At 43.3% G+C, this 27,883-nt stretch overlaps 1 protein-coding gene across 6 annotated transcripts in view; it reads left to right on the top strand.

The window, feature by feature from the left end:
• The window catches only part of OXR1 (oxidation resistance 1), a 4,227,902-nt gene that overhangs the window by 4,032,819 nt on the left and 167,200 nt on the right, over window positions 1-27,883 (top strand). For 5 of the 6 annotated variants that reach the window (XM_044065701.1, XM_044065702.1, XM_044065703.1 and 2 more), the window contains one exon: window positions 3,248-3,357. In XM_044065701.1, coding sequence (XP_043921636.1) covers window positions 3,248-3,349 — 102 coding nt within the window. In that variant the 3' untranslated portion in view covers window positions 3,350-3,357. Of the gene's footprint in view, window positions 1-3,247; window positions 3,358-27,883 lie in introns of those variants that run through there. The other variant, XM_044065706.1, reaches the window with a different exon arrangement.

A 27,883-nucleotide genomic window follows, 5' to 3' on the forward strand; every position in this document is an offset into this window, starting at 1 on the left:
ATTCCACATGAGAATCCTTCAATGGATGCTCTTCACGCAATGGTCGTACCAGCAACTTCCAATGTCTCACACCATTATGATCACGCAAACATGCAGAAATCATCTTCTGTGGTGGATGTCTTCCCCTCAGCTCTTATTGGGAAGACCCTTTGTTCCTTCCTCCGGTTGCTACTCTGACAGCGGACGCCTCCCTGATCGGGTGGGGGGGGGGCATTATCAGGGCAGAACTGTCCAGGGCACTTGGCACCCCGGCGAATGCCACTTGCACATAAATGTTCTAGAGATGAGAGCAGTGCTTTTAGCGTTGCAAGCCCTTCAAGACTCTCTTCCCTTGGGAGCGATAGCAATCCAGACGGACAACATGTCTGTAGTGTGGTATATCAACAAACAAGGCGGAACCAGGTCCTACCCCTGTGTCGAGAAGCACTCAGACTGTGGCAATGGGCGATTTCTTCTCAGCGTTTTCTGATAGCAACGCACATCCCCGGGAAGTCCAATCAAATCGCGGACAAGTTGAGCAGAGCTATCCTCATGCCTCACAGTGGTCTCTGAAAGACTCTGTTGTGAGAGAAATTTTTCTCAAGTGGGGCCAGCCTTGCTGCGACCTTTGCTACTCCCAAAACAGCAAGTGCAGAGATTTTTCACCCTTTTCCGTTACCAGGCCAACCCAGCAGAGGCGCTCTAGTCCAAGTTTGGCCCGGGGACTTCTGTATGCATTTCCCCCTTCCCACTAATCTCTCAAGTGATACAGAAAGCTATCGCTCAGAAGGCTTCATTGATCCTCATTGCTCCGTACTGGCCTCGACAGGTTTGGTTCCCCTTTCTACATCAGTTTCTGTTGGGCGACCTTGGCATCTGGACCTAGTTCCAGATCTTTGATCCATCAGTCGGGTCAGTTTCATCGCTCCCTTCCCTCCCTGAACCTCACTGCTTGGTTCCTCCAATTCCAACCTTAGCCAGGCTTCCTCAAATATCTCACTCTGTTAGAGATATTTTGATAGCTTCCATAAATCTTCCACTCAAAGATTTATTTGAGTAAGTGGAAAGCGTTTAGCCTATTGGGCTCAAGGAAGGGACATAGATTCTTTCACTGCTTCCATCCAAATGGTCCTTGATTTCCTAGCTGAACTCTTCCATGCAGGTTCATCTCCTTCTACTCTTAAAGTTCAATTGGCAGCTATTTCTAACTTTCATGTGGGCATTTCAGATTCTGCCATCATGTCCCACAAGCTTTGCAAAGCTTTTTGAAAGGAGTTTTCTACTCAGACCTCCGGTAAGAAATCCTCCTCCTCCTTGGGACCTAAATTTAGTTCTCAGTTCTTTAATTCTCTCCTTTCGAACCTGCAGCCTCCTGTTCTTTAAAATTACTATCATGGAAGACTCTCTTTCTAGTAGCTATTACTTCAGCTAGAAGAGTTTCAGAACTTCATGCACTCAGCTGTCGACCTCCTTATCTGTTGTTCCATAAGGACAGAGTATCTTCTGAACCAACCCGTCCTTTTTACCAAAAATAGCCTCCTCGGCTAACCTAAATCAAAGCATTGACCTCCCGGTGTTTTTTTCCAGAATATTCTAACAGATCTGAACAAAGATTGCATTGGCTAGATGTTCATCGTCAGTTAAGGTACTATTTGGATAGAACAAAACAATTCAGAAAATCTGACCAGCTGTTCGTCTCTTATGCAGAAGGCAGAAAGGGACTTTCAGTTTCAAAGGTATCATTATCCAGATGGCTAACATCTCTGATCTCCCTTGTTTATGAAATTAGACACCAAAAGCTGCCTAGCAAACCTAAAGCCCATTCTACCAGAGCTTTGGCTACTTCTATAGCTTTCCAAGATAGACTGCCTATTGACACCATTTGTGCAGCGGCTACTTGGGCTACTCCTCACACTTTCATTTCTCATTATAAGCTGGATTTAGCCTCTAGACATAGAGCTAACTTTGGTTCCACTGTTCTCAAGAGTCTGTTCCGTTAGGCCACCGGGACAAGGTGCTAGGGGCGGTCCCATCCAGCAAGAATGAAGGCGAGATAGACAACAACATATAGAAGTTATGTTCTTACCATAACGTTCCATGTTAGTTGTCTTCTTCTCGCCTTCTTCTTCCCACCCTCCTTCCCCCTGGCCTGGACAGACCTAGAGGAGTTTTTGATTGTGACCTCTCTTTCTACCACCTCTGTACTTTAGGTATATGCTCTGCTGTGCATATTTCCTGGATCAGGATGTAGGTCACCCTTCTCTTCTCCCTTGTTTATAGAGGTGGACTTTGTTACTAGTTATTCTATTACTATTATAGGCTGGGCCTAGCTTACAAACGAGATCTGAGGTAACTCACGCCTAGCATTGTGGGATATAGGGGGAGCCTCGAGCCGGTGGAACCAACTCTCGGCGTTTAGAGTGGCAGTCGGGCCGAGGTCGGCTCCGAACCCATCCAGCAAGAAGAAGGCGAGAAGAAGACAACTAACATGGAACGTTATGGTAAGAACATAACTTCTATTTTTAGGGAGCCATGTTGTTAAAAAAGAAGTAATATTGTTACCTTCAATATTTTCTGGCAGTCCAAAAATCCTAATGTTATTGCGCCTAGATCTATTTTCCAGGTCATCCAGCTTTGTTTGTAAATGTGTATTTTGTTTCAGCAGAAACTCAATGTTGATTTCCTGTTCTTGTATTTTATTTTCCATGTCATTCACAGCTTCTTCTATGCCTGTCATCTGGATCTTCTGTTGTTGCAGGTCCATATGTAACAAGTCTATTTGTTTTGTAGTTTTTTCTATGAAAGTGTCTATTTTAGTATCCATTTTATCCATCTTAGCAGTAAGTTGCTGGACTATAATTATCCGAGACTGAAGTTCTTTCTTGATGCTGGAGTCTTGAGAATTTGTCTTACTGGAACTCATTTCAGACTGATAAACTGACAGGAAAATTTCCAAAGTAATTTCTGACAGGAATATTATTAAGATTTCCTTTCTTTTTTAGATATAGTTCAAGAACTATATAAAACAAACATATTTAGAATGAAAATTACTTCAAGAATTAATTTTTTAAGTAATTAATTCCTGTCAATGTAATGAAATTGGTGGAGCTGAAGAAATCTGCTGCTATCCTGTGTTCATCCTTGGCCACGCCCCGATTGAGGTATTCTTAAAGATCCAGTGGTACCACATATTTAAGTAATGGCAATGTGTTTTAAATTAATATTCCTTCATTTTTTTACCAGTCCGTTAAAATTTTGTTTTCTACAGATATTTGGTGCACTGTCGTCTGATCCTTTTAAAGTGAGTGATGGTTTTTATGGCACTGGAGAGACATTCCTGTTTACATTTTGTCCGGAGTTTGAGGTATAAAACTTTATATTTAAATTTTAATATGCAACTGTCACCTGCATCATAAATTTCACAAAGAGCAGTTAGTTTATGATGGTACTTCTAAAACAGGACAGAAAGATTGTATGGTTATGATTTTTGCATTGCCATGATTATTATTATTATTGTTGATACCGTGTTTGATCTTACTTGTACGCTTCAGTTTATTTTCTTAGTAGTTTTTGACTAAATGTGAAAGGTAGAAAGCTTATAGTATGATTTTTTTTTTATATGAACAATTCTTAGAACTAAGCTGTTTTGGCAGAATCAGATTATAAAGTTAAATGCGAAACAGATGTTCGTTCTTTTCAAATACTACCAAAAACTGTAGAAACAATTGACAGTACAAACTCATGTTCATATTGGTAACATTAATTAGATTTAGCTTTGAAACTGAATTTTGAATCAAAAGTGTCACTCTGATGGACCTTCTGCATATCCACAAAACAACACCAGAATTACCCATTCTAAAGACTTAAACCTTGCCTGTGATATAAATAGGATCTGCTGGAGATAGATATGTATCCCGAGACTACCACATCTATGGAACTGACTCCCCATCCATATGAAGCAGAGTTCCTCCATAACTCAATTCAAGTGCAACTTGGACAATTGGACAGAAACCTGGAAATTCATCCCTGGTTTGGCACCTGTGTCTCTAATGGACACGAGTAAACTACAAATGGTTCGTCTCCCAGGCCCATGCTTACACTTATCAAGGGTATCAGAACTGGTCAGAGATTTGGGATGACAGGCTTAAACAGACCATCGTTAGCGTAGTAAACACCTATGAGCCTATAATTGCATGGCAAAAATTCTACTTTTGTGGATTTTTGCTGTTTATGGTATTTGTAAGATCATACCAGAAAAACATACCTTCCTTATTTATATCCCCATGTCCGGCCAGTATACCAAAGCCTTTAGCTCTTATAAGGCACCATTAATCACACTTACACTCCCCACTTAGAAAGTAGGGCTTAAAGGTGACTTATGGCTGCAAATACTCAGAACTTCTGCCAGTCTGAATGCCTGTCTGCTGTGCTGGTTACCGAGCAGTCTTCAGATAAGTGCCCCATTGGGGTTGTTTCTTTGTTTTTTCCAGTTTTGTGTTTACTTGTGTTCATGTCATCCATGATGAGAAAATGTTATTGTGGGAGGCAGATTCCCAATAAAAACCATTATGACCAGTCTTTTTTTTGCCCACGAGCTTCCCATAACCATACGCAGTGCTGTGTCAAATGTTTGTCCCTAAGACCCTCTGTATACCTTGAGAACCAACGTCTTAAATTGTTGGCTTAGGCTGCTATGGCAGAATCCTCTTATCCCAAGGGACAGATGTTTTCCAAGTAGAAGGGCAGAATGTCCAGGCCTGATCTGAGTGCTATTCAGCCTCTACCAGACTTCTCTGTAGAAGCTAATGAAAGCCCTGCAAGACTGTCCAGTGCTTGCATCAGATTCCTCTGCTGTGAACCTGTCAGAGGCCAGCATGGATTGGAGTTTTCAGATTATTCCTGAGGGGCCGATGGGGAGTCCTCAGATTTTAGTTCGGGAAGAAGTTCATAATATAATCATTGAATCCCACCAAGGAATCGAGCCACCAAAGGTCTTTAGGGCAGATGTCCCTTTTAAGAAAAAACAAACGATGAAGCACATTACTCCTATTGCTAAGATCCCCACCGTGAATGGCAGGATTGTTTTCAAGGTTTGTTTAATGCCTTGATGGCTTTAATGCCACCTCAAGGGGTGTCTGTCCCTGCTCCTCCCTGGTCTTCCATGCCTGTAAAGAGGGGGGGACCAGATTCCTCAGATGAGTATCTAGATTCTGAGGAGGAATCCCTAGCTTATGCCTCTCCAATTCCTTCTCTGCTATGGCTCAAAGGAAGAGGGCTTTCTGAGCCTGGACCCCCCCCCCCCCGGGAAGAATTATCCTTTGGGAATACTGTTGCTCGTATGATGGAGTGCTTAAGTGGAATTGCTTCCAGGTCTTTGACATAGAGGTACTGTGCGCTTTTACAAAGACAAGGCACCTAAGCTGTCTGCAGTTCTTTCTTTTTTTTTTGCAGCTCATTCTTTCACTTTTTCTCCTGTCTCTGTAGCTCCTGACTCTGTCCCCAGCCTCTAAAAGGTACCAAATAGGTTTTATAAGGTTCCTGAGGACTGCAGATTTTTAAATGTGCTTCTGCTGATTCTTCTGTGGTTTCATTCTAAACTGATAAGCCTTCTAAGCTTTTGCCCTCCTCAAAGCTCCATCCTTCAGATAAGGATAGTAGAGCTATGGAAAGGTTATGTAAAAAGTGTAGACTGCTGCCACCTTGTCATTTTGGGCTATTAATTACCAAACCCATATGACCAGGTATGTCTTGGCTCTCCTTTTGCAGGTAGCTAATGTGTCTGATCTTCCTGGTTCTGAAGGGAAAGCTTCAGCTCTCTTCCTGCGTGGGTCCACTTCCTAGTTCGCTTGTCACTCCTTAATATGCAGTTACGATGCTGGTGCCTCTTCTGGGGCTTGCTGCCTTTTGGTTCTGTGAGAAGGCATTATTCTTTGCTTCGACCTAGGCTTTGCCTAATGATATTAAAGCCAAATGTTTGGGTACTTCTCTGTATAATAAACATTTTTTGGGACAGCTACAGCTGACCTGTTCAAGTCCCTGCAGGATAAGGGTAAGGCCATGCAAGAACTCAGGTTTATTTCTTTTATCTCTCCTGTACACGAATTTCAGAGGAATTGCCCTTTGCGTTTGTCCAAAGGCAGACTCATCAACCTTCCAAAAGTATGAAGGGTCTAGACATATTTCTCCTGCTAAGTCCACTTGAATCTTACATCTCAGAAGCCTTCCTTTCTGGACAAGCCCATCTCTGTTTGACATTTTGCCTCCTCTTTCCGTAGGCCAGATCCCCTTGTCTGCCTTTCTTTGTCTCTCCCAAATTGGCAACAGATTACCTCAGACACTTTGGTGCTGTCTGTTTTGTCAGGGATATTTCATGGTATGGAAATCCCTTCCTCCATTTCAGGCATTCCACAGCATCCTCCAGACCAACTCTGTTTTCTCTCAGAGGTTTTGCAGTCCCTTTTGGATCAGGGCAGAATTTGACCTGTTCCACCAGCAAGTGGGAAGGAATTTATCTAAGATGTTTTTGGTTCCCCAGAAAGAGGGGACTTGGAGACTTATTCTGGACTTTACTCAACAGTTTTCCTCAAGGTCCCTTCTTCAGAATGCTGTCTCTTCAGACTTTTTCCTCTCCTTTATCCCCAGACCTTCTTAATCTCTCTAGATGTCAAGGATGCCATATTCCCATTCACACCTTGTTCAGGAAATTTCTACGTATCTCTATTTCTTCCTCGCATTTTCAGGTCTGTGCTTTGCCCTTTGGCCTTTCTGCTGTCCCAAGGGTATTCACCAAATGCATCAGTCCTGTCATTGCCTTTTGCAGGGTTCAAAGGATACAGATATTCCCCTATCTAGACGACCTGCTTTTTCAGGCTTCTTCTCCTAGGAGTTTTCTGCAAGGTCTTTACTTTACCACTTGTATTTTAACCTGCTCTCAAAGTTTTGTCTCTGACAACCGTTTTCCCGTCTCTTTTTCCTCTGTCCTCTCTAACAGCCAGGGAATTTCTCAGGATTCTGGGATTTGTGGCCTCCACCATTCCCATGCTTCCTCTCACCAGGCCCCATATGAGGGCGCTCAATTGTACATCAGATCATTGTGTTTTTTTTGGCCTTCAGGGGGGAATTTTTGGGCCCCACCCCCTTTTTGGGAAGTTTCCCTTTTTTCTGGGCCTTTCCTTGGTTCTTTTTTAAAAAAAATTTTGAAGCTACCAAAAATTTTTGGTTTTGGTTTTGGGCCAAACCTTCTTATTATTTTCTACCTGTCAGGTACTATTTTATAAAAAAAAAAAAGACGTCTAGTTTAATTTAGTTTTATGTGTGTGGCTGATGTTTATAGGATTAGTATCACTTTAAGGCAGAGTTTGTCTTATTTTAACAGGAAGTGAGGTTGAACAGGAAATGATGTATTTCAAAATTTGGTATATAATGCTGCATGGAGATGATTTATTTGTAACGTCTGATGAAGCAGGGGTACCTGTGAAAGCGCTAACGTCAATAAAATTCTTCTTGAATATATCGTGCTCGATTTTGGAGTTTTACTGGTTTTGAGTCGTTTGGAGTGGAGTAATGGCTGTATCTTCCTGTTGGGTCTGCTTTGCTGATATATCAAGTTGGGAATTTGTTTGTTGTTTTTCTAATATATATATATATATATATATATATATATATATATATATATATATATATATATATAATTAATTGCTTCCCATTATGGGGGCACCTGACATCTGGGGCAAGAAAAAACTGAAGTAATGGCGTCGGCTGCATGCTTTATACCCCTGACTGCCTGATGTCATGGAAGATGAGACAGCAACCGACACAGGACCCAAGACTTTGATAATCAGGCCAACTGAGGGCTACTGCAAGCAGATAACCCAAATGTGATGACTGCAACAGTGAATACACTCGAACATCGACATTTCTGGTAAGTGTACACAACTATACTTTTCTTACTTAGAAAACAGCCCTGCTGGTGGCTATCAACTCAGGCAGGAGGGTATCTGAGTTACAGGCCCTCATGGCAGTGGAGCCATTTGTTATCTTCCACCAAGACATGGTTTCTGTCAGAACTAATCCTTCTTTCATGTCCAAGGTGGTCACTGATACTTTTTTAAACCAAGCCATTCATCTGCCTACATTCTTCCCCAACCCTCAGAACAAAGGGAAAAGAATACTTCATTCCTGCACAGAGACAGCTCCACTCTTACCTGGACAGAACAAAAGCCTTGAAAAAAATCTGACCAGCTGTTTATTACCTTTGCCCCTGGCTCTGAGGGGAAGCCAGCTTCTAAACAGACTTATCTGTAAATGGATCGGCCATCATAGCAGAAAGGCCCCTGAAATGATTACACTCCACTAAGGCCACAGGTACCTCTGCAGCCTTTCTGAAGGGAGTCCCTACTAAGGACATCTTGGTAGCAGCCACCTGGTCATCTGTACATACTTTCACAAAGCACTACCACTCGGCAGCCTTTTCTAAGTTTAGAGCAGGATTTGCCACTGCAATCCTGCAGGGCATCCTCTCCTCTCCATAATCTCCTTCCATGCTCAGTCAACTTTGGGAATCTTCCTACAAATCAGGGATGCACCTGAAACATGAAGAACATTCTACAGGTGTGTACACTTACCATGAATGCAGATGTTCGAGTATATTCACTGTTGCAGTCTTCTTTTCCTCTCTTCTGCCCCCTTTGCCTAGTAATAAACAACTAATCCAGCCAAGGGTTATCACCCTTGGCTACCATGCTGTTATGGCCCTCTTCTTTAGTGCCTTCCTGTTCATTTAGGGCTCCTCCTGGTGTAGGACTAGAAAGTACTGATATCATGATGCAGGCTGGCTTCCTTTATACTCAAATGTACTGACTTCAGTCAGGGCTTCCACCATCCTGGGTCGGTAAAAATGTTTTCTCTGGTAGTTGGGCCAGCTAAGGACTTTCACAGAAGGAAATTCCACAAGCCAGGACTGCAACAGTGAATACACTCTAACATCTATATTTATGGTAAGTGTACACAACTGTAGTTTTTATCTGTACACAGTTCATTTCCTGCAGAATTTACTTTATTCATACATAGGTTTATCTTCATATCCTCTTCATTGGATCTTTTCTTCATGTAGCTCTTCAAAATTAGAGAGACAAGCAATAAGTATAAGGTGACTGTCTATACTTTCATATTTTGACCGTTTGGTCAGTTACATTAAGTTGTAAGAAGGTGATTCCTTGATGGAAAGTGCTAGGAAAATCTGGCTGTGGCAACAGTACACATTTTTTTGCTGTATATATTCTTTTTACATATTGTAATTGCTGATTGAGGTATTCTTAAAGATCCAGTGGTACCACATATTTAAGTAATGGCAATGTGTTTTAAATTAATATTCCTTAATTTTTTTACCAGTCCGTTAAAATTTTGTTTTCTACAGATATTTGGTGCACTGTCGTCTGATCCTTTTAAAGTGAGTGATGGTTTTTATGGCACTGGAGAGACATTCCTGTTTACATTTTGTCCGGAGTTTGAGGTATAAAACTTTATATTTAAATTTTAATATGCAACTGTCACCTGCATCATAAATTTCACAAAGAGCAGTTAGTTTATGATGGTACTTCTAAAACAGGACAGAAAGATTGTATGGTTATGATTTTTGCATTGCCATGATTATGATTATTATTGTTGATACCGTGTTTGATCTTACTTGTACGCTTCAGTTTATTTTCTTAGTAGTTTTTGACTAAATGTGAAAGGTGGAAAGCTTATAGTATGATTTTTTTTTATATGAACAATTCTTAGAACTAAGCTGTTTTGGCAGAATCAGATTATGAAGTTAAATGCGAAACAGATGTTCGTTCTTTTCAAATACTACCAAAAACTGTAGAAACAATTGACAGTACAAACTCATGTTCATATTGGTAACATTAATTAGATTTAGCTTTGAAACTGAATTTTGAATCAAAAGTGTCACTCTGATGGACCTTCTGCATATCCACAAAACAACACCAGAATTACCCATTCTAAAGACTTAAACCTTGCCTGTGATATAAATAGGATCTGCTGGAGAGATAGATATGTATCCCCGAGACTACCACATCTATGGAACTGACTCCCCATCCATGTGAAGCAGAGTTCCTCCCTAACCCAGTTCAAGTGCAACTTGGACAATTGGACAGAAAACTGGAAATTCATCCCTGGTTTGGCACTTGTGTCTCTAATGGACACGGGTAAACTACAAATGGTTCGTCTCCCAGGCCCATGCTTACACTTATCAAGGGTATCAGAACTGGTCAGAGATTTGGGATGACAGGCTTAAACAGGCCATCGTTAGCGTAGTAAACACCTATGAGCCTATAATTGCATGGCAAAAATTCTACTTTTGTGGATTTTTGCTGTTTATGGTATTTGTAAGATCATACCAGAAAAACATACCTTCCTTATTTATATCCCCATGTCCGGCCAGTATACCAAAGCCTTTAGCTCTTATAAGGCACCATTAATCACACTTACACTCCCCACTTAGAAAGTAGGGCTTAAAGGTGACTTATGGCTGCAAATACTCAGAACTTCTGCCAGTCTGAATGCCTGTCTGCTGTGCTGGTTACCGAGCAGTCTTCAGATAAGTGCCCCATTGGGGTTGTTTCTTTGTTTTTTCCAGTTTTGTGTTTACTTGTGTTCATGTCATCCATGAAGAGAAAATATTATTGTGGGAGGCAGATTCCCAATAAAAACCATTTTGACCAGTCTTTTTTTTGCCCACGAGCTTCCCATAACCATACGCAGTGCTGTGTCAAATGTTTGTCCCTAAGACCCTCTGTATACCTTGAGAACCAACGTCTTAAATTGTTGGCTCAGGCTGCTATGGCAGAATCCTCTTATCCCAAGGGACAGATGTTTTCCAAGTAGAAGGGCAGAATGTCCAGGCCTGATCTGAGTGCTATTCAGCCTCTACCAGACTTCTCTGTAGAAGCTAATGAAAGCCCTGCAAGACTGTCCAGTGCTTGCATCAGATTCCTCTGCTGTGAACCTGTCAGAGGCCAGCATGGATTGGAGTTTTCAGATTATTCCTGAGGGGCCGATGGGGAGTCCTCAGATTTTAGTTCGAAGAAGTTCATAATATAATCATTGAATCCCACCAAGGAATCGAGCCACCAAAGGTCTTTAGGGCAGATGTCCCTTTTAAGAAAAAACAAACGATGAAGCACATTACTCCTATTGCTAAGATCCCCACCGTGAATGGCAGGATTGTTTTCAAGGTTTGTTTAATGCCTTGATGGCTTTAATGCCACCTCAAGGGGTGTCTGTCCCTGCTCCTCCCTGGTCTTCCATGCCTGTAAAGAGGGGGGACCAGATTCCTCAGATGAGTATCTAGATTCTGAGGAGGAATCCCTAGCTTATGCCTCTCCAATTCCTTCTCTGCTATGGCTCAAAGGAAGAGGGCTTTCTGAACCTGGACCCCCCCCCCCCGGGAAGAATTATCCTTTGGGAATACTGTTGCTCGTATGATGGAGTGCTTAAGTGGAATTGCTTCCAGGTCTTTGACATAGAGGTACTGTGCGCTTTTACAAAGACAAGGCACCTAAGCTGTCTGCAGTTCTTTCTTTTTTTTTGCAGCTCATTCTTTCACTTTTTCTCCTGTCTCTGTAGCTCCTGACTCTGTCCCCAGCCTCTAAGGTACCAAATAGGTTTTATAAGGTTCCTGAGGACTGCAGATTTTTAAATGTGCTTCTGCTGATTCTTCTGTGGTTTCATTCTAAACTGATAAGCCTTCTAAGCTTTTGCCCTCCTCAAAGCTCCATCCTTCAGATAAGGATAGTAGAGCTATGGAAAGGTTATGTAAAAAGTGTAGACTGCTGCCACCTTGTCATTTTGGGCTATTAATTACCAAACCCATATGACCAGGTATGTCTTGGCTCTCCTTTTGCAGGTAGCTAATGTGTCTGATCTTCCTGATTCTGAAGGGAAAGCTTCAGCTCTCTTCCTGCGTGGGTCCACTTCCTAGTTCGCTTGTCACTCCTTGATATGCAGTTACGATGCTGGTGCCTCTTCTGGGGCTTGCTGCCTTTTGGTTCTGTGAGAAGGCATTATTCTTTGCTTCGACCTAGGCTTTGCCTAATGATATTAAAGCCAAACGTTTGGGTACTTCTCTGTATAATAAACATTTTTTGGGACAGCTACAGCTGACCTGTTCAAGTCCCTGCAGGATAAGGGTAAGGCCATGCAAGAACTCAGGTTTATTTCTTTTATCTCTCCTGTACACGAATTTCAGAGGAATTGCCCTTTGCCTTTGTCCAAAGGCAGACTCATCAACCTTCCAAAAGTATGAAGGGTCTAGACATATTTCTCCTGCTAAGTCCACTTGAGTCTTACATCTCAGAAGCCTTCCTTTCTGGACAAGCCCATCTCTGTTTGACATTTTGCCTCCTCTTTCCGTAGGCCAGATCCCCTTGTCTGCCTTTCTTTGTCTCTCCCAAATTGGCAACAGATTACCTCAGACACTTTGGTGCTGTCTGTTTTGTCAGGGATATTTCATGGTATGGAAATCCCTTCCTCCATTTCAGGCATTCCACAGCATCCTCCAGACCAACTCTGTTTTCTCTCAGAGGTTTTGCAGTCCCTTTTGGATCAGGGCAGAATTTGACCTGTTCCACCAGCCCAAGTGGGAAGGGAATTTATCTAAGATGTTTTTGGTTCCCCAGAAAGAGGGGACTTGGAGACTTATTCTGGACTTTACTCAACAGTTTTCCTCAAGGTCCCTTCTTCAGAATGCTGTCTCTTCAGACTTTTTCCTCTCCTTTATCCCCAGACCTTCTTAATCTCTCTAGATGTCAAGGATGCCATATTCCCATTCACACCTTGTTCAGGAAATTTCTACGTATCTCTATTTCTTCCTCGCATTTTCAGGTCTGTGCTTTGCCCTTTGGCCTTTCTGCTGTCCCAAGGGTATTCACCAAATGCATCAGTCCTGTCATTGCCTTTTGCAGGGTTCAAAGGATACAGATATTCCCCTATCTAGACGACCTGCTTTTTCAGGCTTCTTCTCCTAGGAGTTTTCTGCAAGGTCTTTACTTTACCACTTGTATTTTAACCTGCTCTCAAAGTTTTGTCTCTGACAACCGTTTTCCCGTCTCTTTTTCCTCTGTCCTCTCTAACAGCCAGGGAATTTCTCAGGATTCTGGGATTTGTGGCCTCCACCATTCCCATGCTTCCTCTCACCAGGCCCCATATGAGGACGCTCCAATTGTACATCAGATCATTGTGGCTTCAGCATTGCCACCCTCTGGAGTTCCCTGTTTCTTTGCTTCCTTGTCTCAAAATCGAGCTACAGTGGTGGTTTTGGCAACTCTGTCTCTGTCTGGGACTACCCTGTCACTTTCCATTTCCTTCTTAGGAACTGTTCACTCATGCCTTAGATCTGTCGTGGGGTGCTTCTTGTGGCCCTCAGAAAAATCTAGGGTCTCTGGTCTCCTCCTCAGAGTTGAGACTTTAATCAATATAAAAGAGATGAGAGGTTTGGCTCTCTGTACTTTTCATTCCCGCTATCTTCAAAGTCTTCATGGACAACACCACTGTAATGTGATATGTCAACAAGCAGGGAGGTACAAGGTCTAATGTCCTTTGTAGATTAGCTCTTAAGGCATGGGATCTAGCTATCTGATATCAAGTGACTCTTCAGGCAGTTTACAATCTTTCATAGCACAGTTTAGTGGCCGACTGTCTGAGCAGGTCCAGAACACAGGCTCATAAATGGGAGCTTCACAGAGATGTGTTTCTAGACATAGTCCGTTGGTGGGGTATTCCTTATCCCTCAGGTAGATCTTTTTGCCTTCCCTCTGAACAGGCATCTTGGCTCTATTCTGTTCGAGTAACAAGCCCTCTAACTTGGAAATTAGATGCCCTGTCTTTTCTTAGGAAGGGAATATTTCAGTATGCCTTTCCTCCCCTTCCGCTTTTGCCAAAAGTTCTGCACAGGATCAGACGGAACTCTTACAAAATCTTGTTGGTGTTTCCCTTTTCACTCTGACAGCATTGGTTCCCCCTTTATCACTTGGCCATGGGCAGTCACTGCAAGTTACCTTGTGGATCTTCTCACAAAAGACAAAGGATCCTTTATCTATCCTCACCTGTCCACTCTTCACATCACACTGTGGGTGATGGGATTTTGATCCCTTTTAGGCACATCTTTTCTGAGGCATGCTTCAGATTCTGCAGGAGGCCATGAAACCCACTATGAAAAAATCATGTATGTCTAAATGGAAAGGATTTTCTGCTTGGTGCCACTCTTTCCATCAGGATCCCTTCTCATTGGGGGTTCCTCTGATTCTTTCTTATTTGTATGATATGCTCCATGCTTGCTTGGCATATTCTTCAGTTAAACTCACCTTTCAGCAATATTTAGTTGTCTGCCCTTGAACACTCCTTTGCCCTCTCAGTTTGAGGTCAAGCAGTTTCTTAAAGGCATCCCAAAAAGGCATCCCTCCTCCTCCTTGAGACATCAATTGTGTTATTGAAAATTTGATTCAAGCTCCTTTTGAACCTGCTGGTTCAGCTTCCTTGCAACTTTGTACTTCAAAATTGTTCTCCTCTAGGCTCTTACTTCACAAAGAGACTGTCTGAACTTCAAGCTCTTACTGCCATTCCTCCTTTTTTAATTTTTCACAGAGACATAGAGCGTCTTTGTACCAGTCCTCCTTTTATGGCCAAGGTGGTTATTAATTTGTTGTCCCTTAATCAGTCTGTTCAGTTTCCTTCCTTTTTTCTTCTCTGCAGTCTGCCACTGAGAAGGTTCTCCACAACTTGAACCTGCTTAGACAGTGCAGATATTTGGATAAAACGAAGATTATTCGCAAATCTGAGCAACTTTTTGATGTTCTTCATCTCACATTGCTGCAGTCCTTACACTTGGGTAGTCCGCTGTCCTCGGTCGGCCCGAATATCAAAGTGTCAAGGCGCATTTGACTGACATCAGGACGCCAGGGTACAAATGCGCATGACCGACGTCATATCCTCAGTCTTTTTTGCCGCATGGTCCGATGCAGAAGCAGCATTGCAAGTGCCGGTTGGCGTTCTGAGATTTTTCGATTTCGAAGTTTCAGACAGAGTTCAACGTTAATATTTTAGTTTTTCTTGCCTCAGTGATTTACCGGATGTCAGAAAAAGTCAATAATTGCATTTAAACAGATACCGCATAGAGATTATCATACTTTGTGTATTCCTTGCTTAGGGCCTGAGCACGACGTTGTTGGCTGTCGCTCTTGTGCTAGATTTAATAAACGCACTATAAAGAGAAGGTTGGATTGTGCAAGGTTAGTCTTTGGGAAGCGGTGCATTATAAAATGCCGCTTCTTCGAAGCGCAAGGACAAAGCAGTTAAGCCTAGGCTAGAAGAACCGCCTGTACGGACGCTCTTTAGAGGTGTCGGTGGAGCCGGTGGCTCCACCGGAGGTTTCTTTGTGTTCCCAGGGTGAGACTTTATTATTGCAAGATGTGGCCTCTCAGGAGGCAAGTCAGGCTGAGGGGGCTTCTCAGGTTACTATACTCCCCTCCCTTCCTAGGGTGGCTAGGCCCTCTCCTTCTGTTTAAAAGGCTTCTCCCAGGGGCAGGCCAGGTTTAGCTTCAGTTGGTGTTACCCCTAGCTCTTCAGGTACTGTGCCCAAGAAGCATATGCTTAAAATGGCAGAAAGTTTGATTACTTTGATTAGGTTCTATGCCCCTCCTGATAAGAGACCTAGGATGGAGCCTGAGCTGGGGGGTTTTGAGCAGGATTCAGATGTTTCAGAGTCTTCGGCTGAAGACTTGCAGGAGTACTCTCCTTATTCTGATTCTGATGTGGATGATTCTACTCCTTCTGCTTCTCCTCCTGAGGATTTTTCTTTTTCAGAAACTCTTCATTCCATGAGGGAGCATTTTAAGTGGGAAGGTCAAGACTTCTCTGATTCTAGGAAAAGGCTTAGGGAATTTTTGTTTTTACCCCAGCATAGGCCTTTGGCTATACCTCCTGTTTTGGATGTAGTGGAAGATGTTTTTCAGAGGCTTCTCTTAATCCTGATTCTTTGCCTCCTGCTCCTGTTAAGCGGATAGGTATTACAGGGTGCCTGAAGCTCATAAGTATCTTTTTAAGAGTCCTAGGGCGGACCCAGAAACTGTTAGCCAGGGGCCTAAAGGTGTTAAGGCTTCTGTTGTAAAGAATCCGTTCCTGCAGACAAAGAGGCTAGGGCCTTGGATAGATGGGGAAAGAAAGTTTATACTTCTTCCACTCTTGCTATGAGGGCTTTGAATTGCCAGTTTCACATGTTAAAATACCAAAACTATCTCCTTTCACAATTGAAGTCTAAGGTTGATGCTCTGGCAGTAGGTATTGATTGTAAAGAGTTGCAAGATTTAGTACATGTTTCTGAACAGGTGGGTAAGCATTCTTTGCAATGTGGTTTTGATGCTGTACAGGCCTCGCCTAGGGTGGCTGCCACTGGGTCAGTTCTTCGCAGGCACGCCTGGCTAAGGGATCAAAATTTGTCTGAACATGTTAAAACAAGGATTTTAGATGCTCCTTTACAATCTGACGTGTTGTTTGGTCCTCCTGTTGAGGCAGTTTTAAAGAAAATGGAAGACAAGGCTAAGTCTATGCAGACTGTTAAAGATTTTTGCAGGTCCAGCCTCCAAAGTTTAGTAGAAATTGCCTACTAAGGGGTGGACGATCCTTCTTATGATTCCCAGTCTAGGGGTAGATCTAGACGTGGTAGGGGCAGAGCTCAGGGCTCTTTCAGGCCTAGAACAGGGAGTTCTCCTGCACAGTCTTCAGGTGAGGGCAGGGGTCAGTCCTTTCGAACAGACCCAATGACCTTTCAGCTGCCAGAGCCTTCTGCCTGGCAGCACCTTTGGGAGGAAGGTTGGCACTTTTCAAAGAAAATTGGAGTTTAATTACCCAAGACAGATGGGTATTGGATATCATACACCACGGTTACAGGTTTTATTTCCATACCTTGCCTCCTTTCAAAGGCATGCCAGACGTTCCTCCTCAACAAAGAATAGAGGCTCACAAGCAAGTTTCTCTGTTACTCCAAATAGGGGCCATACAGCCGGTTCCTATGCCAGAAGTGGGCCTAGGATTTTATTCTCGCCTGTTCCTAGTACCAAAGAAGGGGAACACGTGGAGACCAATTTTGGATTTATCTACCCTCAACACTTATCTGGACATTCCCAAGTTCAAAATGTTGACGTTACAGCAGCTTTTACCTCTGCTGGGCAAAGATCATTGGATGGTAACTTTGGATCTCAAGGAGGCTTACCTTCATGTTCCTATCAGACTAAGTTGCAGGAAGTATCTGCTGAGCTGGGACTTCTCACTATCAGTTCTCTGCATTGCCCTTTGGCTTATCTACTGCCCAGAGTGTTCACGAAAGTTCTGGCTCCAGTGATAGCTTTCTTCAGGCTAAAAGGAATACAGATCTATCCTTATTTGGACGACTGCCTGATTCTGGCTCAAGGAAGGGAAGAGCTTCTCCATCATTTGGAATATGTGATAGCAGTGCTAAGATGCCTGGGGTATTCTGTGAACGAAATAAAGTCCAGTCTAGTACCCTCTCAGGACATGTGCTTTCTGGGTGTGAGACTGAATACAGCATCCCAGATGGCTTTTTAACCCCGGACAAACAAAAGAGTCTATCCCTTTACTTCCATCAGCTATCTCATCAGTCCGGGCTGACTGCAAGGACAGTCCTTCAAGCCTTAGGGTTCATGGCATCTTGTATTCTGGTGCTTCCCAATGCCAAACTGCATATGAGGAAGCTGCAATGGTATCTCAAAAATGTATGGACACAGCACTGCCAGGATCTAGACACTGTCATTCAAATAATACCTTGCATTCAAAAGGAATTTTTGTGGTGGGCTCAGGAATGTCACCTAAACAAGGGACTCTCTGTGACCCGACCAGAGGCGAGTCAGATTTTAACGACAGATGCCTCGGACAAAGCTTGGGAGCTCATCTAAATGGAAAGTGGATACAAGACAAGTGGCCTGCCAGACTACAACATCTACATATCAACCTGAAGGAGATGTTAGCAGTCCAGTTTGCATTAATAGCTTTCAAGGATTTACTTCTTCCAGGGCAGGTGTTGATTCTAACAGACAACACAACTGTCATGTGGTACATCAACAAGCAAGGGGAACGATTCTTATCCTCTATGCAGGCAAGCAATGATTTTGTGGGAGACTGCTCTCAGTTTACAGCTCAATCTTCAGGCAAGGTTTCTGCCAGGAGCACAGAACTCCTTAGCAGATGTGTTGAGCAGACAATTATGGATCCCCACAGTGGAAATTGGATCCTCATGTATTTCAGAAATTGACAGTGTCATGGGGAACTCCAGACATAGATCTGTTCGCTTCTCCACTAAACCATCAGCTGCCAAAGTTTTGCACAAAAGGTTTCATCCCACAGCTTGGAAAGTGGACGCTCTTTCTTTCAATTGGAGCAATCTTCATGTGTATGCCTTTCCTCCTCTGCCTCTCCTCCCAAAGGTACTTCTAAAGGTCAGACAGGACAAGCCAAGGATGATTTTAATAGCTCCAGATTGGCCTCGACAGCACTGGTACCCATTACTGAGAAGTCTGGTACGGAAGCCTTCATGGCCTTTGCCTTCGATTCCACACCTGTTGTCACAGGAGGACAGCCATTTGCTGAATGTCAAACTTCACTCTCTTCACCTAACGGCCTGGCATATACTGTTTTGAACCATAGAGGGTCTCAACTTCCACAACAAGTTTTGAATGTGATTTTGGAAGCTAGAAGGCCTAGTACAAGGAAAGTGTACGCAGATAAATGGAAGAGATTTTTATTTTGGAGTGCAGCAAAAGATTTTGATGTTTCTGAGCCTAATTTGAGTGTGGCTCTTCAATATCTTACTGAGTTACTGGACAAAGGTTTGTCTTTCTCTTCTATTAAGGTTCATGCTGCAGCAATTTCGCTCACTATGATTGTGTTCCACCATTGTTTTCTCATCCTTTGTTCAAGCAATTTCTTAGAGGGGCAAAGAATATAAGACCCCACGAAGAGCTCCTACTCCTGCTTGGGATCTCAATTTTGTGTTGGAGAAACTCACTCTACAACCTTTTGAGCCTGCAGCTACTTCTGAGTTGAAATATTTATCATGGAAGACTGCTTTTTGTTGGCAATTACCTCTGCAAGAAGGGTTTCTGAATTGCAGGCCCTTATGGCGGTTGAGCCTTTCTTGATTTTCCATAAGGATAGGGTATCATTACGTACTAATCCTTCCTTTATGCCTAAGGTGGTTTCTAGTGTGGCTTTAAACCAAACTATTCATTTGCCTACTTTTTATGCAAATCCCCAAAATAAAGGGGAAAAGATTTTGCACACTTTAGATGTACACAGGCAGTTGCATTATTATTTGGACAGAACTAAAGGGTTCAGGCAGTCTCAGCAGTTGTTTGTTTCTTTTGCTTTGAGTTCTCAGGGCAAGCCTGTGTCAAAACAAAGTATTTCTAAGTGGATTGGGTTTTGCATTGCTTTCTGTTATTCCCATCATGGCAAGGAGATTCCAGCTGGGATTAGGCCTCATTCCACTAGGGCTACTGCCACATCAACAGCTTGTTTGAGGGGAGTGGCAACCAAGGATATTTTGGAGGCAGCTACTTGGAGTTCAGTGCATACTTTCTCTAGGCATTATCACCTGCCACTTTACTCTAAATCCAGGGCTGGTTTTGCCACTGCTGTTTTGCAGGGCATTTTGGCAGCTCCTGCTTCCTTGTAGTTAGCCATCCTCCCTTACCTCTGCTTTGGGATTCTACCCAAGTGTAAGGACTGCAGCAATGTGAGATGAAGAACATAGTACAGTTTTGTACCTACCATAAATGTAGATGTTCAAGATCCACATTGCTGCAGTCCACCTCCTTCCCCTCTGTAGTTAGAGGCGGTTGTGTGGGTTGGGTTGTACATATTGTGTATATTGTATATATTGTACATATAGTTAGTGCAAGGGTGGTTGGTTGGTTGTTTGCTGTCTTTTGGTTTTGACCTTTATTTTTAGGGTCTTCTGACATCTGGGGCAAGAAAAGACTGAGGATATGACGTCGGTCATGCACATTTGTACCCTGACGTCCTGATGTCAGTCAAATGCGCCTTGACCGACGTCAGCCTTATACTTTGATATTCGGGCCGACCGAGGACAGCGGACTACCCAAGTGTAAGGACTGCAGCAATGTGGATCTTCGAACATCTACATTTATGGTAGGTACAAAACTGTACTTTTCTTTTCATCCCAGGACTTTGGGTTTGTGTTTCCAAGCAAACCATCTCCTCCTGAGTTTCTAAAACCATTTTTTTGTTATTCTCTTCATGACAGATGTCTTTCTTGTCTATAAAGGCACATTCTACTGGGGCACTTGCTTCATCTGATGCCTTTTTCAAGGGTTTGGACACCAGCTCCATCCTTGAGACTGCTACTTGGTCCTCTGTTCATGTTTTTACTAAGCATTATAAATTGGATGTTTCCAGTGCCAGAGCAGGTTTTGCCAGGGCTATCCTGCGTAGATTTGTAGAGGGCTGTTCTGTGCCTTCCTCCTTCCAGTCTTCCTGGTAGCTCTTGTACTCTCCCTTCTGTGAAGAATATTGCAGTAGTGATGTAGAAGGACATACTGCAGTTGTGTAAATGTACCACATCAGTAGATGTCCTTCTGTTCACTATTGCAGTATTCTGTCCCTCCCTCTTTTCCCCCTCTGTTATAGATCTTGACCTTGTGTTTTGTTTCATTTCTGGCCAAGGAACTGTCTGTTTCCAGCTGACTGTTTTTTCTTCTGGATGTGCATGTTCTCCTTTGTCCCTGGGGAAGAGGATGTTTTGTTCCTCCTGGGGCAATTAAATCCTGAATATTTGCATCTGTACATCACTTTTATGCCCTACATCTTACACAGGGATCATAAGCGTGATGTACAGTGCCTACAAGATATAAAGGCTTTAGTATGCTGGCCGGATATTGGGCTATCCTTGGTGGGAGATTCCTTCTTTGAAAACTACTGCATCAGTGAAGAGAAGGGCATCTACTATTATGGTAAGATTTTACACAACTGTACTTTCTTTACTTATGTTTCATCTGATACCTTGCACTTTGCTTCCATAATGCTTTGTGAGCTAGTTGCAGAAATGTGGTTTATAGTAGTTTTCATAATTAAATGCAAGACAGACCTTAATATTCCACTAGCCTTACTTAGGGTTCTATGCCAGTAGCAGTTTTATAAAGTAATTGCTAACTCCTTTAATGTGTACTTGACACCAGTTGTAGATCATTCTCCTGGTGCTTGAGTATATTCTTCCAGGATGCAATGAAAAAGGCAAGATAAAAACAGCAGAAAATAGTGGGACCCCTTCTTGTCTTACAAGGTGAACTATTTATTTATGATTATTGTACAGTAAACTCTCAGTTAAACGGCACCCATGGGAATTGGTAGATGCCAGATAACTGTAGTTTCTGGTTGCTTGAGAGTTACTATTAAAAATAGGTCCGACTAATACTATACCCTATACTATTTGTTTGGTTTGACTTGTTCTTAGGTTGGTGAGAGAGGAAATTTATTCGTACCTTCCTTTTTAAAACGCTAAAACACTAAAAACGTAATGTATGCCTCTGCAGGGGAGAAACAAAGTGCAACACATGAAAATTGTGCTGTATTTCTTTGATTTTTTTTTTCTGGTTGCTTGAGTTCCGGTTAACTGAGAATTGACTGTACTAACTAAATAGTGAGAACAAAGAAGCAGAATTGTAATGCCACCAGTAAGTAAATAGTAGTACCTTCATGTCTGGAGTACAGTAACGCATGACATGAATTATGCTTGTCACATGCTACTGTGACATCACGATAGACACATCCTCTGCGGCTGTATGGCTGTCCTCCATGGGTAAGAGAGAATCAGTCTTGTTAATCTCGGGGGAAGGGGCGAGTGAAGGTTTGCTGCATAATGTTGAAAAGGAGCCTGAGCCATGGGATTGTGTACCTGCTGTTGTGTTGCTCCTTATCCAGAGTGTTTCAGAGGGAAAGGAAAAAAAAGTAAAAAGCTGTCATCTCTTGTTTCCATTTTGATGGCTGGGGAGGTAAATTTCTGCTTTTTTACTTACTTTTCTTTCCTGAAGTGGGAGCAGGTAGCGTTGCTTTCCTTTCTGACTCTGATTTTTAGTCAGATCATCAGGGATTAGAGGGAGATCAATTGTGCTACAAGATTTTCTACACAGCCTGAAGATTATCATTGTAAGGAAGCTGTTACTTAAATTTTTTCTCCAGAAGACCTTTCTTTTTCTGAAACTGTGTTTAAAATGAAAGAGATGTTCATTTGGATGTAACTGCAGTTCCTATTTCCCAACAACTATATTATGATTTGTTACAGTTGGATATTCCTCAGTCTTCAGCTGTTCTTTCTGTTTTATCTGCTGTAGAGAATGTCTTACCTGAGTTTGTAGTTTACTTGACAGCCAACAGTCCTCCCCCCTAAAACGTCTGATTGGTTTTACAGAGTACCTCAGACTTGCAAAGACCTTGATCTGATGTTGTCTTTTCTGTCTGGATTCAAACTGTGGGTTATTGGATCTGATTACTCTGAGGCCGGACACATTCCAAAGGCTTCAGCTGGCTGAGCTCTCCCTCCTCTACCCATAATCACGCACTCCTCAGGACTACCTCACTTCTTGCTTCCCACTATTTCTTGACAGCAGTATGTTCGAGTGCTCCAAATTAGATTTGCCCTTTTTTTCTAGCTTTTTATCCTTTACCGTGTGTGTGTGTGTTAGTGTTTCTAATGTAGTGTTTTTAGTGTAGTTTAGATAAGTGGGTAGGTTTATTAGGTTTTTAGGTATAGTTCTGTTGGTAGCGGGATTTTCCCATCTTTGGGCTTAGTTGTAGGTTAGTTTTTTTTTTTGATGAGGTGTTTTTTGTTTCTTAGTTCTTGGTCATCAGAGTTCCAGGGACCCCAAGGCCTCCAGTGGGGACCGAAAACATTCAAATTTATCTGCTTTGTCAGAGCCAAAGGTCCCCAAGGCCTTCAGCTTCCCCGACAGCTTTGGCTCCATTGTCAGCTCTGACCCTTCAGAGCCAGTCATCTTATGCGCTGATTGCAGGGAGGGCTCCATCTCCCACCTTCAGCTTTCCAAGTTACTTCCTGTCAAAGCTGCTCTGTCAAGTAGAGCTTTTTCACCTTTTTCTCCCATCTGCCCCATGGGTATTCTCATCAGAGTCCTCCCCTTCTCCACCACAGATCAGTGCTTCCACTTTGGATCCAGTCATTGGAAACCCTCGTGCAGTAAGCGGGTCTCCAAGCCACCTCCTGTGTTGTCATTGGTTTGGTTGTCCTATTCGGTTGGGAGTTTAAGCCTTCCCAAGTTGGAACAGTTGATGCGATCCTTTTTTACAGCCACAGATGCAGTCAGGACACGTTCCTTCCAGTTAGAGCCCTTGAACCAAAGCTTTGGCTTTCCTCCCTCGGACCTATCAGCTGCAAGGTTGTTGGAGCCAGTTGCCATCCCTCCCTTAGCATCGGATCCAACAGCTTGACCGATTTCAGCACTGACCCATACCTCTGCTTCCTCAATTTTTGCTGTGTTGCAGCAGAGTGGAGCCTGGAGCTGGGATATCGAGACAGTGGTATCTGGATCAGGTGCCATGGTCCCTGTTTTGGGGTTATCCCTCCTACTTGGGGCTTCTGCCCTGGAAAGTGTAGTTCTGGTCTCCACATTGGGGTGGGCTGGAGCAGATGCTGGGAGTGTTGCATCCTTGGCATATTTGGATCCTAGGTCGTATGGCTGTGGTAGGTCTGCATTGGCTTCTGCCTTTGATGTTGTAAAAGAGGTGTTTTCCCGTCAGGAGATGGATTGTGGTCAGGTTCAACTGGTGTCCCCCCTTGACATCTGCTTCTGTGGACATGATTCAACTTGGTCTAGGACAGTTCACTACAGATAGTTTCAATTGTGCCTTCCTTTAGGGCCCCCTGGCCTCTTCACTTTCTTCCAGGAAGCACCTGGACTCCCCAGAAGAGTCCCATACTGGGGATACGAACTCGAGGAGGGAGAGTGGTCACCAAAATCTTCCTATGAGAGCACCTCTTTTGGTGAACTTTTGGAACTGCTTCACCAGCAGAGGGGATTGACCACCAAAGCACCATCCCCTGAGGAGTCATTTTTTTCTGGACGCTTTTGGGGTGGGCCCTTCCATGTCCTGGGTGTTTCCCCCTCTGGACACTCTTATTGACCTGGTATTCCAGTGAGCATGAAAGGAGCAGTGTACAGCAGAACTGGTCCTCAAAAAGTCAGATAATATTCTGCAGTCATTCCAGGAAGCTCCTTTGAGGGTTCCCCTTGCAACAGAAGAGGTAACCACAATGGGCACCATCCACCCAGCAGGGGTGTCCGCAAAATCAGGGGTTTTGTGGAGATTTTTCTGGGAAACCCTTTCAGTGACCCTGAAGTGTTGCCCAGCTGTCCATTTCTAGAGGCAGTCAGGGTTGCTGAGCACTATACCCGAAAATGTGGGAGGTAATCACCTCAGACTCTTGGGTGTTGAGAGTCATATCCAGAGGACATACAGTTCCATTTCTGGATACTTCAGATTTAAATTTCAGACATCTCCCAAATGTGCCACCCCGTCAGTAAAATACTGTAGTCAGAGAAATCATAAAGTTGTTAGAAAATCAAATTATCCGAGAGGTCCCACCAGACCAAAGTGAATTTGAGATCTATTCTGGATTCTTTTTGGTTCCAAAGAAGAACAAGGACTTCAGGCCAATTTTGGATTTGAGCAAGTTGAATCACTGTCAGGCAGACCAAATCCTTGATGGTGATAGTACACTTCATTCTTCCTCTTGAGACAGGATGACTGGATGTGCTTGATAGACTTCAAGGATGCCTACCATCATATAGATTACAAGGGGATGCAGAAGGTTTATGTGCTTCTGGCTGGGATCCAGTCACTGTCTGTTCTGTTTATTGCCCTTTGGGCTCACCAAAGCACCCCCCCCCCCAAGTGTTCACCAAGTGTATGGTAGTAGTGGCTGCCTGGCTCAAGTTGTAAGGGTTTCAGGTCTTTCCTTATCTGGACAATTGACTCCTGACCACCACCACAAGGGCATTGTGGATCAAAACCAGGGACACTTCACCCCAGCTGTGCAGCTCCTTGTGAATCACAGTCTGGTATCCGAGATCCAGTCTTCTTTCTGTGCATTCAGTAGAGTTTATAGGTCAAAACTTGGACACAATTTCTCAGATTACAAGGCTACCAGTCTGCAAAGTGTTGACCCTGTGGGGTCCTGCTCTTTCATTACTTTCATGCCTGAAACCCCCGGCTTATCTGGTTCTCAGGTTCTTGGGATGTGTGGCAGCTACCATTTGTTTGGTTCCTCTTGCAAGGTACTACATGAGGGTTCTGCAGTGGATGTTGGCTGTGGATTGGTCTTGTCTGACACATCCGATGGAATTCCCAGCTGCATTGACAGAGGTCTGTCGAAATCAAATCAAGTGGTGGATGGAGTCTCACTTGGTGACTGCCAGGAGACCATTCATTCTTCCCCCTCCTGTGGACATGGTCACCATGGATGCCTCTCTTCTAGGGTCGGGGGGGTGGCATTTTGAAAGGAGTACAGTACGAGGGAGCTGGTCCAGTACAGAGACCAGTTTTCACATCAGTGTCTTAGAGATGAGGGCATTCCTCTTTGTGTTACCAGGCTTTTCAGGACTTTCTCTTTGAAGGTGTGATTTCAGTTTAGAACAACATTTTGTAGTATGGCACTTGAACAAACTGGGGGGTGGAGGGGGCTTTCATATCCTCTTAGTCAAGAGGGCTTGAGAGTTTGGTAATGAATGGTTAAATCTCACTGATGTCTGGTTGCAATGGACATCCTGGGGAGATGCAGCATATTAGCAGACAATCTGAGTGGGAACATTGTTTTTTTTCACACAAGTGATCCCTAAATTCGAGAGTAGACACTTGGATAGTTCGGCACTGGGAAACTCCATCTTGCGATCTTTTTCACATCCCCTTACAGCACCAAGTGCAGCAGCTGTTATGCCTTAGTTCTTTCTCAGGGGCAGTTTGTATGCTTGGCTGCTGGGTCTCTGTCATGCCTATCACCCGACTCTGCTGATAATAAAGTTTCTTCAGAAGACAGCCCATTGCAGACTGATTGTAATCCTCATTGCCCCCATTTGGCCCTGTCAGGTGTGGTTTTCCTTCCTTTGGCCTCTTCTGAAGTACCCTTCTTGGGTCTTGGATCCTATTTAATTTCTGATCTCTTACCCAGCGACCTGGGCCCGCCCACCCTTTAGACTCTCAAGTTGACTGCATGGTTTCTGCAGTTCTCTTGATGGCTCAAAATCCCAAGCCTCCCAACAGAGTGGTGCATATCTTATATTCCTCTCAGAAGCTGTCTGCGTGTAAGGTGTATGCTGGTAAGTGGAAATGTTTTGCTTATTGAGCTACTGCTATGGGGTTGGATCCCTTTTCGGCCCCTATAGAGTTATTTTTGATTTTCTGGCGGATTTATTTAACTAGGGCTCTAGTTATTCTACTATTAAGGTGTTACTGGTAACCAGTTTCCACATTGATAGAGATAATATGGCTTTACTGACTCTTAAAATACAAGGCTTTCCTCAAGGGTACCATTTTTTATGTCTTCCAGTCAGAGACCCCGTCCCTCTGTGTGATTTGCCCTTCATGCTTCAGGTGTTGGCTGTTCCTTCTTTTGAGCCTTCTGCTATGGTTGAGTTGAAGTTGTTATATTGGAAGATCTTATTCTTGGTGGAGGTTAGTTCCACCAAGTGGGTGTCTAAGGGTTGCAGGCCCTCTCTTCAGTATCTTCATACGTCTTTTTTTTTTTATAAAGACAGGATTTCTCTGCACACATACCCCTCTTATCTTTGTAAGGTAGCTACGGAGAACAATTTACCCCTCTTATCTTTGTAAGGTAGCTACGGAGGACAATTTGAACCACTCAATTCACTTGCTTGTGCTTTTACATGAGTTTTCCAACAAAGGGGAATATTTGCTGTATTGTCACAGTATTCACAGATAGTTGAGGTTTTATTTGGATAGAGAAAAATCTTACAGAAAGTCCAGTGAGTTCACTTCTTTTTCAAAGGTCCAGCAGGGCATGCCAGTGTCTAAGATTACTTTGTCCAACTGGCTGTCTGATTGCATCTCTTTTGGGTTTCGTTCTGAAAAGAAAGCCCTTCAGGTTAAACCAAAAGGTTATTTTACTAGAGCTATGGCTACTTCTACAGTATTTTTCTTGAGTGCTACATTAGATGAAATTTGTGCAACTGCTATCTTAGTGGATTCTCAGACATTTTTGTCCCACTACAAATTGGACGTATGCCTGGATGCATCTTTGTGGTTTCAGGAAGACATTAAGATGTCTTTAATTAATGCCTCCTTTGATGGTTCTACTCTGTTTGGACCCATGATAAAAGACACACTAACCAGAAGTCAGCAAGATGGTAAAACTTTCTCTGCAGTGAAAACCCATTTTTCCACCCCACAGCGAAACCTTTCTAGAAATAGAGTGCTGGAAAGAAAGTGTGGTTCTGCAAATCAGAGTTTGTCAGGACAGCCCTGGGGCTAGACCTTCTTGTGGCATAGGGAGGAAGTACCAGCAATGTACATTTCCCTAGAGGCAGACTGCACAACCAGGGCTTTCGCAGTCCCTTCACTGAGAAGCCTTATCAGCATTCCGAAAGAGTTGCCCGACTGATGCACTGTGGAGGCAGTCGGGGACAGTTATCCATGTACCCACAAGCCTGGCAATGTATAACAGCAGATTCTTGGGTGCTCAACATAATTTTCAGATGCTGTTCAGTTCCCCTTTTTCCTTTCTTCAATTAAAAAAAAGAACATTTTTGATGTTCCACCAAGTCAGTGGGAACTTGCAGCAGCAGAAGTT

Source organism: Protopterus annectens, chromosome 3.part0, assembly GCF_019279795.1.
Source record: "Protopterus annectens isolate FY-2018-M chromosome 3.part0, PAN1.0, whole genome shotgun sequence".
NCBI lineage: Eukaryota > Metazoa > Chordata > Ceratodontiformes > Protopteridae > Protopterus > Protopterus annectens.